Genomic DNA, 17,904 nt, shown 5'->3' on the forward strand with positions numbered 1-17,904 from the left:
ATCAATTCTTTGGCGCTCAGCCTTCTTCACAGTCCAACTCTCACATCCATACACGACCACTGGAAAAACCATAGCCTTAACTAGATGGACCTTAGTCGGCAAAGTAATGTCTCTGCTTTTTAACATGCTGTCTAGGTTGGTCATAACTTTTCTTCCAAGGAGTAAGCGTCCTTTAATTTCATGGTTGCAGTCACCATCTGCAGTGATTTTGGAGCCCCCCAAAATAAAGTCTGACACTGTTTCCACTGTTCCCCCATCTATTTCCAAGAAGTGATGGGACCAGATGCCATGATCTTCATTTTCTGAATGTTGAGCTTTAAGCCAACTTTTTCACTCTCCTCTTTCACTTTCTTCAAGAAGCTTTTTAGTTCCTCTTCACTTTCTGCCATAAGGGTGGTGTCATCTGCATATCTGAGGTTATTGATATTTCTCCCGGCAATCTTGATTCCAGCTTGTGTTTCTTCCAGTCCAGGGTTTCTCATGATGTACTCTGCATATTAGTAAAATAAGCAGGGTGACAATATACAGCCTTGACGTACTCCTTTTCCTATTTGGAACCAGTCTGTTGTTCCATGTCCAGTTCTAACTGTTGCTTCCTGACCTGCATACAGATTTCTCAAGAGGCAGGTCAGGTGGTCTGGTATTCCCATCTCTTTCAGAATTTTCTACAATTTATTGTGATATCCACACAGTCAAAGGCTTTGGCATAGTCAATAAAGCAGAAATAGATGTTTTTCTGGAACACTCTTGCTTTTTCCATGATCCAGCAGATGTTGGCAATTGGATTTCTCGTTCCTCTGCCTTTTCTAAAACCAGCTTGAACATCAGGAGGTTCACGGTTCACGTATTGCTGAAGCCTGGCTTGGAGACTTTTGAGCATTACTTTACTAGCATGTGAGATGAGTGCAATTGTGTGGTAGTTTGAGCATTCTTTGGCATTGCCTTTCTTTGGGATTGGAATGAAAACTGACCTTTTCCAGTCCTGTGGCCACTGCTGAGTTTTCCAAATTTGCTGGCATATTGAGTGCAGCACTTTCACAGCATCATCTTTCAGGATTTAAAACAGCTCAACTGAAATTCCATCACCTCCACTAGCTTTGTTCATAGTGATGCTTTCTAAGGCCCACTTGACTTCACTTTCCAAGATGTCTGGCTCTAGATTAGTGATCACATCATCATGATTATCTGGGTCGTGAAGATCTTTTTGTACAGTTCTTCCGTGTATTCTTGCCACCTCTTCTTAATATCTTCTGCTTCTGTTAGGTCCAGACCATTTCTGTCCTTTACTGAGCCCATCTTTGCATGAAATGTTCCCTTGGTATCTCTAATTTTCTTGAAGAGATCTCTAGTCTTTCCCATTCTGTTCTTTGCCTCTATTTCTTTGCATTGATCACTGAAGAAGGCTTTCTTATCTCTTCTTGCTATTCTTTGGAACTCTGCATTCAGATGCTTATATCTTTCCTTTTCTCCTTTGCTTTTTGCCTCTCTTCTTTTCACAGCTATTTGTAGGGCCTCCCCAGACAGCCATTTTGCTGACAGAGCATGGTCCACTGGAGAAGGGAATGGCCAGCCATTTCAGTATTCTTGCCTTGAGAACCCCATGAACAGTATGAAAAGGCAATATGATAGGATACCAAAAGAGGAACTCCCCAGGTCATTAGGTGCCCAGTATGCTACTGGAGATCAGTGGAGAAATAACTCCAGAAAGAATGAAGGGATGGAGCCAAAGCAAAAACAATACCCAGTTGTGGATGTGCCTGGTGATAGAAGCAAGATCTGATGCTGCAAAGAGCAATATTGCATAGGAACCTGGAATGTCAGGTCCATGAATCAAGGCAAATTGGAAGTGGTCAAACAAGAGATGGCAAGGGTGAACGTCGACATTCTAGGAATCAGCAAACTAAAATGGACTGGAATGGGTGAATTTAACTCAGATGACCATTATATCTACTACTGCGGGGAGGAATCCCTCAGAAGAAATGCAGCAGCCATCATGGTCTACAAAAGAGTCCAAAATGCAGTACTTGGATGCAATCTCAAAAATGACAGAATGATCTGTGTTCGTCTCCAAGGCAAACCATTCAGTATCACGGTAATCCAAGTCTATGCCCCAACCAGTAATGCTGAAGAAGCTGAAGTTGAACGGTTTTATGAAGACCTACAAGATCTTTTAGAACTAACACCCAAAAAAGATGTCCTTTTCATTATAGGGGACTGGAATGCAAAAGTAGGAAGTCAAGAAACACCTGGAGTAACAGGCAAATTTGGCCTTGGAATGCGGAATGAAGTAGGGCAAAGACTAATAGAGTTTTGCCAAGTAAATGCACTGGTCAAAGCAAACACCCTCTTCCAACAACACAAGAGAAGACTCTACACGTGGACATCACCAGATGGTCAACACCGAAATCAGATTGATTATATTCTATGCAGCCAAAGATGGAGAAGCTCTATACAGTCAACAAAAACAAGACCAGGAGCTGACTGTGGCTCAGATCATGAACTCCTTATTACCAAATTCAGACTCAAATTGAAGAAAGTAGGGAAAACCGCTAGACCATTTGGGTATGACCTAAATCAAATCCCTTATGATTATACAGTGGAAGTGAGAAATAGATTTAAGGGCCTAGATCTGATAGATAGAGCAACTGAACTGAACTGAATCTTGACTCCAAGCACACTTTTCACTACCCCCGCCCCTGACTGCATCCACTGGCAAAGTAAAACAATCTACAAAACCAACCACAATGTAAGAGAAGGTGGAACAATGAGTAATGCAAAAGTGAAGAAATTTACTCATCTGGATTGGTTTAGGTTTGGGTTTTGTTCTTTAGCAGTCTACCTATCTTAAATGACAGTACCAATGTGTAATTTCCTTCTGCAAAACTGTCAATCTTCTAAATATTGGGCCAGTAATTGTATATGATTTTGCCTGGTCATTGAGCCTCACTACAAATCACATTAGCCCTGAAGCAAGCAGACATGCCCATGTTGTCCTCTGAGTCCTCAGGAGACCAGATCTCTCATCAGATGTAGCAGAGACAAGCCATGTTCAGGTACCTCAAGCCTCAGTGGCACCTGGGAATATAATAAAGTCAAGCCAAATACTCTTACTATGTTCTTGCCAATAAAACAAAGAAAATACAGCCCATTTTTAAACTGTTGGGGCTATGAGAGATATTGTATACATAGTGCCTGGCACACAGCTGAAACTCAGTTGATATTATCATATTTATATATTTTTCCTTTGTTTTATATATAAATTTTCATATCCACTGCACATGCAATATCTTTTAGATAATTTTATATCTAGGTTATTAATAAAACATTGATGCTCCCTTTCTCCAGTGTTTACATAAATCCACTTGTTCTGAAGGTCTCAGCAAGGGGCTTCCCTAGAGGCTTAGTGGTAAAGAATCTGCCTGCCAGTGTAGAAGACACAGGTTCGATTCCTGGTCTGGGATGATCCCACATGCTGTGGTGCAACCAAATCCATGAGCCACAACTACACAGCCAAAAATAAACAAATACAGTTAAAAAGAAAATGAAGATCTTTAGCAAAATCCCCACCAGGATTTACATCCTGCCTGTCTTGGGCAACCACTTCTATTCTTGCTCCCTCAATAGTGGTTTTTTAAAACTCTGAACATGCTTTAGGGAAATTATTCAGAAGCTTTGTATTTCTTCCCATGTTGATTAATATAAAAAAGTTTTGGTTCATGCCCTTCTTTATACAACACAATCAACTTATTAAGACTTTTTTTTCAGAGACATTTTCAGTTCACAAGAAAGTCCAGAGGAAGGTACAGAGACTTTCCATATTCCTCCTGCATTCACACATTCATAGCCTCCCCCAGTATCAAGAACACCCACCAGAGTAGTACATACGTTACAACAACACTGACATCACAGTCACTCAAAGTCCATATTTAACCTTAGAGTTAACGCTTACTGTTGTATATGCTACAGGTTTGGACAAATATGTAAGGACATGTATCCATCACTAGAGTAACATACAAAGTATTTTCACTCTCTTAAAAAAAATCCTCTCTTCTCCACCTATTCATCCCTCTTTATGGTTCTTTCTGTGGATTTCCATCTCTCTGCTTACATTTTTGCCCATCTGTTCTTACATGCTGTCTGCTTGACAGTCCTTAGCATACTAATCATGATTGTTTTAAATTCCCAGTCTAAGGCCAAAACTGTGCCATATCTGCTTCTGATCTTTGCTCTGACTACTCATGTTGTGTTTTTTTGCCTCTTAGTATGTCTTGTAATTTTTTTCTTGATATCCGGACATTATGTATAGGATAAGAGAAACTGCTGTAAATAGACTGTGAGTAAGGTGGCAGTGAAGTCTGTGCACAGGGGACGATTTCCATAGTCCTATAATTAGGTCTTGGGCTTTTGCTGAGCCTATGCTGCCAGAATGTGAACTTCACAGGTGTTTCTCAGTCCTTTTTTCCTCCCCTCTTAGGTAAAGGAAGTAACTAGAGTGTCCTGGAGTTGAATGTTTCCCTTCTCCTATTTGCAAGGCTAGAACTGAAGTTAGCTGGAAATTTCCCGTGCCCCCAGGTTACATAGGCTCTGATAGTATTCCAGCAAGTTAGGCTCTGGTTAACTAGTTTCTCCTGAAGGCAGACCTTGTTAAGAAAAATGGATGCTCTGGTGTATTTCAAAATGGTTCCTTTTCTTCTTCCCTTCCTAGAAGCATGAGGAAACTTTTCTCCCATATTTCCTCTGAGAACATGGGCTCCTGGAGGTAAATCTCAGATAATTGTAGGGCAGGAAGGAGGGTTTTTAACTTTCAGAGTTTTTTACACTGAGCCTCCAGCAATTTGTCGGTTATAGTCCACGTTTTCCTACTCTGTCTGGCACTAGTTTCGAGTGAGTCTGCCCTTGTGTCTCGTAAGTATTCATCTGTATATCATGCCAATCTTGGGGGCAGAAATATGCCCTTTTGGTCTTTACTTCTTCTAGGGATCCTTGAAGAGTTGTTGATTTGTTAGTCTGTTCAGCTTTTTATTTGTATTTATGACTTCTAAACTTCTCTGTGGCATTTTCAGTTGAAATTCTTCAGTTAATTTGTTGGCTACAAATTTCCCCAAGACTGAAGTGAAAAAATTTGTGTTGTTGCTACTGCTGCTAGGGGCTTCCCAAGTGGCGCCAGTCGTAAAGAACCCACCTGCCAACACTGGAGATGCAAGAGAGGAGGTTTGACCCCTAGGTGGGGAAGATCCCCTGGAGAAGGAAATGGCAATCCACTCCAACACTCTTGCCTGGGAAATCCCATGGAGGAGCCTGGCAGGCTACAGTCTATGGAGCAGTAAAGAGTCAGACACACGACTGAGCACACACACACACACTGCTGCTAAGGTTGTTAACTGTTGTGATTTTGTTTTTGTTGTTGAATCTGTATTATACATGAATTGCAAAGAATTAAAGAAATAAGTTTTTAGGTGTAAACCTTTTGACTGCATGGAAACTCACATAAGAATTTTCAACTATTAATACATTGAGTCTCTGTCTCACCCTCAACCATTTAAATTTTTTTTTTTAATTTTAAGTCAAAAAAGCACAGAAATCTAATTTTAAAGAAGAAATAGGCATTAAAATGAGAGGTTATTATAGCGTTAAATCTTTTTTTTTTTTTACAAACCAGATTGTTTCTAACTGATCCTGATTTTCAAGTTTAAAAGTTATGAAATAAGGTTATAAAATCAAGAACCAAATAGTCAATGAATATTTTTAAATTAGCATTTTCCTTGGCACCTTTGCTAGATCATTCTCTCTTTACTGTTGTCCTGAGATGGTTCAGGCAGGGCAGGACACAATCACAAACAATTCGTGATCAATCATGGAGGTATAAAATTCCCGAAGTTCACTTCATAAATCAGGAATGCATTCAGAGGAGGACGGTTTTGTATCCCACACTAGGAGATTCTAGATTTTAGAGGACACCCTAGGGGAAATCGTTATTTACCTGTCTCATTCCTAGAAACTTCTATCAGAAAACCCTATATATCAAATAAAATAAAAGAAGTCTGACTGAAATGTTTGCACTCACAATTTGTGAATCTCTAACTAGGTCCAGATTATCTGCAGGCTGGGATTAGAGATTTGTCTTAGAGATTGGCTGGTGAATTTGCCCCAGGGAATTAATTTCCATGCACTCAATAAACATCTGCCGAGTGCTGACTACTGAGCCAGATGTGCTAAGTGACAAAGAAAAGGACAACATTTAATAAACCTTAACACTCAGCTGATCTCCAGTAGCATATTGGGCACCTGGGGAGTTCCTCTTTCAATATCCTATCATGTTGCCTTTTCATACTGTTCCAGAAAGAATGAAGGGATGGAGCTAAAGCAGAAACAATACCCAGTTGTGGATGTGACCGGTGATAGAAGCAAGGTCCGATGCTGTGAAGAGTAATATTGCATAGGAACCTGGAATGTTAGGTCCATGAATCAAGGCAAATCAGAAGTGGTCAAATAGGAGACGACAAGAGTAAACGTCGACATTCTAGGAATCAGCAAACTAAAATGGACTGGAATGGGTGAATTTAACTCAGATGACCATTATATCTACTACTGTGGGCAGAAATCCCTTAGAAGAAATGGAGTAGTCATCATGGTCAACAAGAGAGTCCGAATGCAGTACTTGGATACAATCTCAAAAATGACAGAATTATCTCTGTTCATTTCTAAGGCAAACCACTCAATATCACAGCGATCCAAATCTATGCCCCAACCAGTAACGCTGAAGAAGCTGAAGTTTAACAGTTCTATGAAGACCTACAAGACCTTTTAGAACTAACACCCAAAAAAGATGTCTTTTTCATTATAGGTGACTGGAATGAAAAAGTAGGAAGTCAAGAAACACCTGGGGCAACAGGCAAATTTGGCCTTGGAATACGGAATGAAGCAGGGCAAAGGCTAATACAGTTTTCCCAAGAGAACTCACTGGTCATAGCAAACACCTTCTTCCAACAACCCAAGAGAAGGCTCTACACATGGATATCAGCAGATGGTCAACACTGAAATCAGACTGATTATATTCTTTGCAGCCAAAGATGGAGAAGCCCTATACAGTCAACAAAAACAAGACTGGGAGCCGACTGTGGCTCAGATCATGAACTCCTTATTGCCAAACTCAGACTTAAATAGAACAAAGTAGGGAAAACCACTAGACCATTCAGGTATGACCTAAATCAAATCCATTATGATTATACAGTAGAAGTGAGAAATAGATTTAAGGGATTAGATCTGATAGACAGAGTGCCTGATGAACTATGGACTGAAGTTCATGACATTGTACAGGAGACAGGGATCAAGACCATCCCCATGGAAAAGAAATGCAAAAAAGCAAAATGGCTGTCTGGGGAGGCCTTACAAATAGCTGTGAAAAGAAGTAAAAAGCAAAGGAGAAAAGGAAAGGTATAAGCATCTGAATGCAGAGTTCCAAAGAATAGCAAGAAGAGATAAGAAAGCCTTCCTCAGTGATCAATGCAAAGAAATAGAGCAAAAGAACAGAATGGGAAAGACTAGAGATCTCTTCAAGAAAATTAGAGATACCAAGGGAACATTTCATGCAGAGATGGGCTCGTTAAAGGACAGAAATGGTCTGTACCTAACAGAAGCAGAAGATATTAAGAAGAGGTGGCAAGAATACATGGAAGAACTGTACAAAAAGATCTTCATGACCCAGATAATCACGATGGTGTGATCACTCACCTAGAGCCAGACATCCTGGAATGTGAAGTCAAGTGGGCCTTAGAAAGCATCACTATGAACAAAGCTAGTAGAGGTGATGGAATTCCAGTTAAGCTATTTCAAATCCTGAAAGATGATGCTGTGAAAGTGCTGCACTCAATATGCCAGCAAATTTGGAAAACTCAGCAGTGGCCACAGGACTGGAAAAGTTCAGTTTTCATTCTAATTCCAAAGAAAGGCAATGCCAAAGAATGCTCAAACTACCACACAATTGCACTCATCTCACACACTAGCAAAGTAATTCTCAAAATTCTACAAGCCAGGCTTCAGTAATACATGACCGTGAACCTCCTGATGTTCAAGCTGGTTTTAGAAAAGGCAGAGGAACGAGAGATCCAATTGCCAACATCTGCTGGATCACGGAAAAAGCAAGAGAATTCCAGAAAAACATCTATTTCTGCTTTATTGACTATGCCAAAGCCTTTGACTGTGTGGATATCACAATAAATTGTAGAAAATTCTGAAAGAGATGGGAATACCAGACCACCTGACCTGCCTCTTGAGAAACCTATATGCAGGTCAGGAAGCAACAGCTAGAACTGGACATGGAACAACAGACTGGTTCCAAATAGGAAAAGGAGTACGTCAAGGCTGTATATTGTCACCCTGCTTATTTAACTTCTATGCAGAGTACATCATGAGAAACACTGGGCTGGAAGAAACACAAGCTGGAATCAAGATTGCCGGGAGAAATATCAATAACCTCAGATATGCAGATGACACCACCCTTATGGCAGAAAGTAAAGAGGAGCTAAAAAGCCTCTTGATGAAAGTGAAAGAGGAGAGTGAAAAAGTTGGCTTAAAGCTCAACATTCAGAAAACGAAGATCATGGCATCTGGTCCCATCACTTCTTGGAAATAGATGGGGAAACAGTAGAAATAGTGGCAGACTTTATTTTTTGGGTCTCCAAAATCATTGCAGATGGTGATTGCAGCCATGAAATTAAAAGACGCTTACTCCTAGGAAGGAAAGTTATAACCAATCTGGATAGCATATAAAAAAGCAGAGACATTACTTTGCTAACAAAGGTCCATCTAGTCAAGGCTATGGTTTTTCCAGTGGTCGTGTATGGATGTGAGAGTTGGACTGTGAAGAAAGCTGAGAGCCAAAGAAGTGATGCCTTTGAACTGTGGTTTTGGAGAAGACTCTTGAGAGTCCCTTGGACTGCAAGGAGATCCAACCAGTCCATTCTACAGGAGATCAGTCCTGGGTGTTCTTTGGAAGGACTGATGCTAAAGCTGAAACTCCAATACTTTGGCCACCTCATGTGAAAAATTGGCTCATTGGAAAAGACTCTGATGCTGGGAGGGATTGGGGGCAGGAGGAGAAGGGGACGACAGAGGATGAGATGGCTGGATGGCATCACCAACTCAATGGACATGAGTTTGAGTGAACTCCGGGAGCTGGTGATGGACAGGGAGGCCTGGTGGGCTGCAGTTCATGGGGTTGCAAAGAGTTGGACAGGACTGAGCTACTGAACTGAACTGAACTGAACACTCAGCTCAGCTTGAGACACTCAGAAAGTGCTTGAGGGAAGAATTAATCTCAGCCCCTCCCTATTTAGAGAGGCTGACATTAAAGTAAAGCCTGTAATAGCCAGAGGCTATGTTAGCACCCTCTGTGGTGCAGATCCTGCATCCTGCCCCAACAGTCCATCCTCTGTAGCCTGCAAAGATTTCAGAGTGAGGAATGGATGTTTGCTTTGAAGACTGAAAACATGGCAGTCATGGGTGGAGCTCCAGCCCACAAAGTAACCTGGTTACAAAATCAGCTTCTAAAGTTGTTAACCACTTTGCAGTCACCATGGCACTGGTGAAGCCTGTGGTTCTCTTATCAGGAAAATGCAATCCAGGTAAACATATACTAACAAGTGATTTCAGAAGTTTCATATATGAGAAACCTCTTTCTTTGGAAGTCATATCCGCAAGAGTATTCTAAGAGTCAGACTCAACTAAATGAGAGCCCAATTTATACTGCCACAACTACCTACTAAGCGCCCTTCACCAATTTAGACTTGCAAATTTGTATGCACGCCTAAGCCAAGGCTCGGAATCCTAACTGCTAAGCCCCCAAACTCCCATCTGGGTCTCAGCTCCAGGGCACACTGAGTCTGCGATTCGCCATTCTGAGCCCTCCCCTGGTTCTGCTCACCTTTCCCAGCTCTGCGCTCAAGCCAGCAGCATGCAAACAAGGAGTTCTTCCATTTCCGCATCCCTCTTCCCCGCCCCCGCCCTGCCAATTGACCCTCAGGCGACTGAGTTTTAGATACTCAGTTCCCCACCCCCGAGATTTCTATTTTTCTTGCATCAGTGCCACTCCTGGGTCAAGAAGCAGAAAACTGGAATAAGGCCTCTTGGACATTAGGTGTTCTGAACCCTGAGACCACCAACCTGAAAGGGGAAGAGGTGTGGCGCGAGGGCCGTGTATCGAAGGATATACAGTGGTTTCTGAACCCTGGACTGGGACGTGGACCTGTGGCCTGGGCCACTCATCACACAGCCGGGCTGGTTTCGGCTCTGCCTGGCAGAATCACCTAGCTGGGGTCCTTGCAGCCCGCCTTTGGCCCGCGATATAGCCGATGCGCTCGCAGTGCTTGGGCATCTGTATGAGAAACAGCAGATTGCGCATGCGCAGTAGACCTGGCGCCCCTGTAGCCCGGGAGCAGCCCTCTCTATTCTCTTAGGGCCGTCGAAGAGGGCTTGGAGTTGAAAAGTCAGGCAGAAGCTTCTGCAGCTAAGTTGCGGAGGGTGTATGAAGGTCGACATGCTGCTTAATTGGGTGTTACTGCGGTCGTGTGCATAGGAACCCAAGACGCTTGGGACTGAACAAAGTAAACCCACGTGGATGCCCCTGTGCGTCAGGGTTGTTTTATGAGTTCCGGTGGTGTGGGAGTGGGCACACATTTAGAGACAGTAATGAGACTGTGTGGGAAAGAGTATGGCTGGAAGTGCGAAGTGAGGAGGGTGAGAGTGCAGAGCTGGAATCACATGCCTTCGGGATATTTTGGCATGAAGCACTTGGAAACTGCGGGGAAATCGGGAAATGGATCCGGCAGGTGAGAGATGATGGATGGCTGGTTAGGAAGGGGATGAATCAGTACATGCCTCGAGGTTTAGGAAACACCTATGCTTTAAATCTCCCCGCTGAGTGCCAGCGGGACATCCAGGCCTTCTTACCTGTGTGTCTGGACCACGCATTGAGAGTCCGGGCAGAAAACGAAGTGGAAATATCCATAGTATGGGTTGCAGTCTTACGGAATCCCCTATGTGGACCAGGAAGCTCTTCTAGATGCCCACCTAGGAGGGAAACAGTTTCTAGCTTGACTCTCCCTCAGACACACGAACACAACTCAATCGCAAAAATGGAAGAGAAGGTGTTCAGAGCGCTGTAAGGCTAAACTGGGATCGGTTGCCTTTCGCTAGAAATGCCAGATACTAAAATAAAGATAATTTGAGTTTTTTAATTAAAAAAAAAAGTTTTCAAGATGGGAATATAGTCCCCATTTCAAAGATAAGTGTGTTGAAGCACGGATAATTTATTTGCTATGATCTTACTAACTCATATTGGCACAGCTGGTACTGACTTCAGGTCTGACAAACTCCTTGCCCCTCCATTTCTTGATTCCCAGAAGCCCCATCCCTCTGTGTATCATTCTAGCTGCCTGAATCAGACACCCTAGCTTGGGGACAGAATCGTCCACTCTGCTGTACATTAACCCTCCAAGCATCACTTGGGATACTGTCAGACTGCAGGGCAGCCAGGATTCCTTGTATTGTTGGACGCTGCCCTACAAGATCGTCACACAGCTGGGGATGGAGTAGGACGTGTTCAAAACTCGAGGAACTGAACAGGTGAAATTTACTGTGACGTCAATTTGTCCTCAAATTCCTGGTCACTTTTACGTGTTTTCTTTTTTGGGTCCCTACTAACCCTCCCACCCCTGCCATCAGTGATTTCAATGCAAATACACTTGGGGTGGGCTTGCTGGATGCTTCAGGCTCTGGACGCAAATGGTGACACCATCATTCTGGGGCTTCAGGATCCTTCCCCTCATTGGTTGCCTGGAACTCTTGGACCACCCCAGACGCAGAGCTGCGGAAATAAGAGCAGCTGCTGGTGCTGGAGGCATCAGAGGCAGGCATTACCAGATCGTGTCACTTGTGCAGTGCCATCGCCTACCGCCAAGGCTACTGTCACTGCTCCCTCCTCTGCTCCAAGCCGCCCAGTTCCTGCTGCCTGGTAAGTCTGGAGACTCCAGCTTAGCTGGATTCTCTTCTCGCCCCCTCCCTTCCCTTTCTTCGTTACTTTTTCTTACCTGATCCCCTTTCCGATATCAAGAATGTCGGTCCACGTTCTCATCATACTCTGTGTCACTCCGCGGTTCTTCCCAAGGATTCCTCCACATAGGTAACACTGAATGGTCTCAGTTCCTGGACTTTGTGCTCCACTCTCCCCTTGCTACACCGGGCTCCAGTCTTGCTTTCTTCCGCTGCACACGTGTTTAGGTCAATTTCTAGATTTTGGAGCTCTCTAGGTACCACCCACAGAACAGGACGCCGGAATAACTGTGCAGACCGAGCGCTTTTGGATCACATCTCATGCCTAGTGGTCCGTGGGAAATGGGTTCCAAACTTGCGCCATGGTTTCAGAACTTGCGCCATGGGTTCAGAACTTGGTCCTGCCAAAGTGGGTGGCAAATAGGTACAACGGCTGAGGGGCGGGTAACTGTTAAACGCAAGCCGCAGTTGCAGCTTCTGGGAGCTTTTTTCCCAGTTTAAATTCTGGGTCCCAATTTGAGACTCTCCCAGCTTGCTTCTTACAGGGTCCTCTTTGGCATAGTGTGGAGTGGCTAACCGGTAGAATTCGGTTTTTTACTTTTCAGGGATTCCAACTGCAGTGGTAAGTCCTCTCTAACACCCTTCCCCATGAGATATGAGGAAAAGCCCAGCACCAGCAGGATAGCTCTGGGTGGCTCAAGGGGAAAAGCTGTGGTGACAGGTACTCCCAGTCTGTCCTCCAGGAGTCCTGGCCAACAGGAAACGATGGTGAAGGGGAGTGAAATGACCAGCCTGAAACCAGGACGCAAGGGTGTTAAAAGCCGAGGTAGGAGTAGAGCCCAGGTCTCTGGGTTCACAAAACGAACTGCTGCAGGTGGTGATGTCACTTTCCCCCTTGCAGAGAGGCGTCATGGGGTTCTGGAAGTTTCTGCCCTTCCTGGTCCTCAGCTTCCTGGTCGTGTACCAGGCAGGCATGTTCCACGCGGCACCATTCAGGTAAGACAGTCCCGCCAGGTGCACTCTCACCTCCCATAAATCCTGCGTTCTCAGTTGTGCTGTGCTGAATCCTTAACAACTGGCTCCTGGTGCGGGGGATGAATGGTGGTAATGTATGAATGTACACTTGTATAGAAAGCTTATCATAAACTTTTTATAACACAAGGATGTGTAGCACATAGTTTACAAATAGGCATAAGACAGTACTCCTTATTCTAAGTTTCATATAACTCACTGAACTTCGTAACATACTTTTGTTGCTTTTACCAAACATTTGTATCATGAGCAAAGATAGTTCTAATTTAACCATACTTGGAAAAATAGATTTCATCCTAATCTCCTAACTGCTTGGCCAATACATTTGTCTTTAAGTCTGATATGTGATCTAGTCATCTAATTTCTCATCCTCATTCAACCTATATTTATTAAACTGAAACCATTTTCAGATTCAAACTATGATTATCATTTAATTTTTAACAATAACTGCATTTAACACTGAGCTCATAAAGATCCAGAAAATCTAACCATCAGTTTCCAGCAAACCATTTCTTGGAGGTCACACCAGAGCCTAACTGCTGGAGAAGCAGCATTTTTGGATAGAAAATGGGCTCATTTCCTCCACCGGCAGTTGGAGCAGCCACATCCTCAGGGGGAGCTGCAGAAACCAGGAAACCTGGCTGCTTGCCCTGAGGGTGGCGATAGGCAGGGGCTCAGAGCCAGTATTGGACTTGCTTCTTTTCCCTAGGTCAGCCTTGGAGAATGACTTTGATCCTGCTATACTCACAGAGAAGGAAATGTGCCTCCTACTGGCCGCATTGATGAACGATTATGTGCAGATGAAGACCAGTGAACTGAAGCAGGAGACAGAGGACCTCCGGTAAGGCTCTGCCCTCCACTCTGCTCTTACCCTCTTCCTTGGCTTACTAGGAAGGGGTATCCTGACAGGTAGGAGAGAATATAGCCAGCCAGGCAGCCAGCAAGCTGTCACTGTCCATGCCTGGGGTTCAGCTCTTCTACAGGCTCCACTGAAGACAAAGATCATGTGAAGGGACTATGGTTACCCACATGTGAAAAGATGCCTTTCTGAAAGCAGTGGGGGAAGCTGTGGAATTGCTCACTCTGGAAATTGTCTGGCAGTCCAGTGCTTCCCTGGTGGCTCATTGGTAAAGAGTCTGCCTGCAGTGCAGGAGGTCCAGGTTCAATCCCTGGTTGGGGAAGATCCTCTGGAGAAGGAAATGGAAACCCACTCCAGTATTCTTGCCTGGAGACTCCCATGGTGAGAGGAGCCTGGTGGGCTACAGTCCATGGGGTTACAAGAGCTGGACATAATTTAGTGACTAAAGCTACCTACCTACCTACTGAGGAAACTTCCCAGTATTGGAGGAGTTTAGCCTCATAAAGTAAACCCAGGGAATGAATCTCATGTATCTCAGGGGATTTAGAAATGTGGCCCCTCCTCATTAACCGGGGCATGATATTCTTTCACAATTGCAAGGCATCATCATTGCACATTTGCAAAGTGAAGCCAGCGCCCTTACAAAGGATGGGGTCAGGTAGAGCAGTGTCTGAGGTAGGTCTGGGGCCTTTAGACATGTGGAATCTGTGGACACGTGCACGTTCTCACTGGGCCAGACACCCTTCCCCATCCCCACCTCCCTGTGCACCCTGAGCTTTGAGTTCACACCAGCAGAGCCATGTATTGCACGTGCACCCACCCTGAGGACCTGTCTGCAGAGCAGGAAGGACTGAGCAGCATGTGGAATGCCAGAAAAGGTCACCCCTTCCCCACCGCAGCCCTTCCCCACTCAGTGAACCTGAGTTCTCCTAGTGGAGGGTGTGTGAGTTTGCCTCCTGCCTGCCCCCTCCCACCTCTGCTCCAAGTGCCCCCTCCCTGGTCTAACCTTCTGCATGACTGTCTTCTGGGGCAGCCCTATCCCATGGTATTGTGTGGCTTGTCTTTTCCCTGCAGCCTGGATAGCTCCAGAGCTAAGCAGTGCAGTAATCTGAGTATCTATGCTGAGCATATACACACAGGACCTCAACAGGTTTACATATTCTACTTAACTAAAACTGGGGTCAGAATGCCTGGAAAGAAATCAGTCATGGTCAGAGTTTTAGAGAAAGATCACAACACCTCACACTGCAAGTAAAAATGTTAGTTGGTCAGCCATGTCTGACTCTTTGTGATCCCATGGACTATAGCCCACCAGGCTCCTCTGTCCATGGAATTCTCCAGGCAAAGATACTGGAATGAGTAGCCATTCCCTCCTCCAGGGGATCTTCACAACCCAGGGATCAAACCCAGGTCTCCCGAATTGCAGGTAGATTCTTTACCATATGAGTCACCAGGGATTAGATAAAGACCATGACCCCCTCACATTGGCATGCCCCAAAGTACCTACTCCACCCTTTCCTCTCCTTTCCAATTTCTTTCTTCCTATAACTTGATGCATGTGATCTTCTCTGGTTGCTTTTTGGGCTAGTATCAGTGGCTTTTTTTAGAGCAGTGGATGTCTGGAACATCAGAGGGGAGGAGAGAGAGCAAGTCAGAAGAGAATCAGGAAGAGATCAGGAGAGAGCGGGCAGCCCCAGGAGTACCTGTGGATTTCATAGTACAGCTTCCCAGTCCTGCTTCTGAACATGCCTGTCACTGGGGGAATAAAAGTATATTTCTAAAAACACCAGAGCTGTGGTGGTTATTGCTCTAGCTACATCCCATAGTAGATGGATTCAGGGACCTGTCTGGCAAGTAGCCTTAGCCCTGGGTAGCTGGATTTAGGGCTTGGTGGGTGGTCCCTGTGAGCAACCTCAGGTAGCAAAAACAGGAGCACTGAGGAGCTACATAGCACCTCTGGGACTTGATGCTATAAATTCACTTCCTCTTCCAGGGGGAGAGGGGAGTTTTTCTTTTCCTAAGAACACTCAGTCCCTGAGAATGGGATGCATCCTTCAGACAGTCTTTAAGAATGAGGTAGGGTGTGGTACTATAATCTCTCTAGTCACCTAAGCTTAGTTAAGTTTTCATTTGCATGCATTTTCAGTCATGTCTGACTCTTTGCAAGCCCATGGACTGTAGCCTGCCAGGCTCCTCTGTCCATGAAATTTTCCAGGCAAGAATGCTGGGGTAGGTTACCATTTTCTCCTCCAGGGATTTTTTCCAACCCAGGAATTGAACCCACATCTACTGGGTCTCCTGCATTGGATTTCTTTTTTTTTTTACCACGGAGCCACATGGGAATCCCAAGGTTTTTACTTGCACAGAAAAGATTGCCTGCTATAGTTCTGTGTTCCACAGCTTGTTGTCCAGAGTGGGTTTGGTTTTTCTGACACTCCTGGAAACGGAGAACGATTGTGGCATTTTCTCTTATGCTCTATGATTTTCTGCTGTGATTTTGTGCTTAGAAGAAATATTTAAGGTTCATTGGTGCCTCTCAGAAAAGTAATTTTGCTTTGGGTAGCACTTGCCCTCAGCCTCTCACACTGACAGACTTTCTCTTTTTCTCCGTTCTGCAAATCAGCATCACTGCCCAGAAAAGATCCTGTAACAGGGCCACCTGTGTGACCCATAAGATGGCAGGCTCACTAAGCAGATCTGGGAGTGAGATTAAGAGGAACTTCATGTCTACTAATGTGGGCTCCAAAGCCTTTGGCCAGCGCAGCAGGGACCTTCAGAACTGAGCAGTGAAATTACTCCAGGAAGAAAGGTGAGCATGCTAATACCTCAGATAGCAAGGCAAATGGCTGGGTATTGCAGGAGTACAGCCCACACTCTAACACTTTCTATATCATAAAAAAATTCACAGCGGAGTTGCTGACCCCAGTGTCTAGATATAGAACAGAGTCTGAATATCTGAAACCCCTCTAACTTGGGTTCATTTCTATTTTCCTGTGTCTTATTGTGACACTGAGAGGAAATATAGATTCTATTCATTAAAATACTGTTCTTTGCAGTTATAATTGTAATTATTCTAGTTTTTTACTTTGAAAGGCAGAGACCCTTCCCTTTGGAGTAAGTCCTATAATGTCATGTACATCTGAATTCAGAGTATAGACTTGGGTTCAAATACTGTGTTTGTCCTTACTAACTATGTAACCATGGAGCAGACCCAGTTACCCCATGAGCCTCGGTTTCCTCATATAACTTGAAGGCAACAATAGTACCCACCTTTCATCATTAATATAAAAAGTAATTGAGATAGTACATGACAAGAGCCTCATTAATAAGTACTAATATTCTGTTCTTTTTTTTTCCCTCCTAGGTCACCAAGAAGCTGAACTCCATTTCTTTTAATTTGCATGAAACTAACTTATTGAAAAAAAATTGAATGGAAGACACACATATATGCATGCCTCTTGATACTGAAAACATTTCTTTTTGCTTGAAATAAAGGCAAATGCAGAATAAAATCATTGCAATTACCCAATGTGTATCTTTTTATATTTGATTCTGTATTCAATAAATATGACACATATCTCATTGACTTAGCTGGTAGCAAATCCAGATCCTGTCAGCCAACCTGTTAGCTGTTCTGTGAAACCTCAGGAGCACATGAAGTTGCTGACTTGTGGGTGCCTGGAGGGTGCATAGTAATACTGAGCCTCAGTGGAACTCTTTGTTTAAAGAAATGTATTTTATGAAGTGCATAATGCACTTCATCAAGATAAAAATTTATTTTCAATACAGTTAAAAGGACAGTTGCTGCTATTTATGCTGTTTTTCCAATGAGAAACTCAGGGAACTGTGAACACTTTGTTGATCAGGCTGGCTCAAATGAGGCAATGATACCATGCTTGGGCTGGGTCATCAGCATCATGTACCCTCAGTGTCAAGTGAAAAATCCTTATTGGAATTAGAACCCT

At 43.9% G+C, this 17,904-nt stretch overlaps 1 protein-coding gene across 1 annotated transcript; it reads left to right on the forward strand.

Annotated features, from left to right (window-relative positions):
• The first annotated feature begins 12,958 nt into the window (after positions 1-12,958).
• On the forward strand, positions 12,959-17,369 carry LOC138420496 (calcitonin receptor-stimulating peptide 2-like). The gene is given in 5 exon segments (XM_069553735.1): positions 12,959-13,044; positions 13,790-13,921; positions 16,563-16,714; positions 16,717-16,748; positions 17,304-17,369. Coding segments are annotated over 5 exon segments (468 nt in total).
• The last annotated feature ends 535 nt before the right edge of the window (positions 17,370-17,904 follow it).

This window comes from Ovis canadensis, chromosome 15 (genome assembly GCF_042477335.2).
Source record: "Ovis canadensis isolate MfBH-ARS-UI-01 breed Bighorn chromosome 15, ARS-UI_OviCan_v2, whole genome shotgun sequence".
Taxonomy (NCBI): Eukaryota; Metazoa; Chordata; class Mammalia; order Artiodactyla; family Bovidae; genus Ovis; species Ovis canadensis.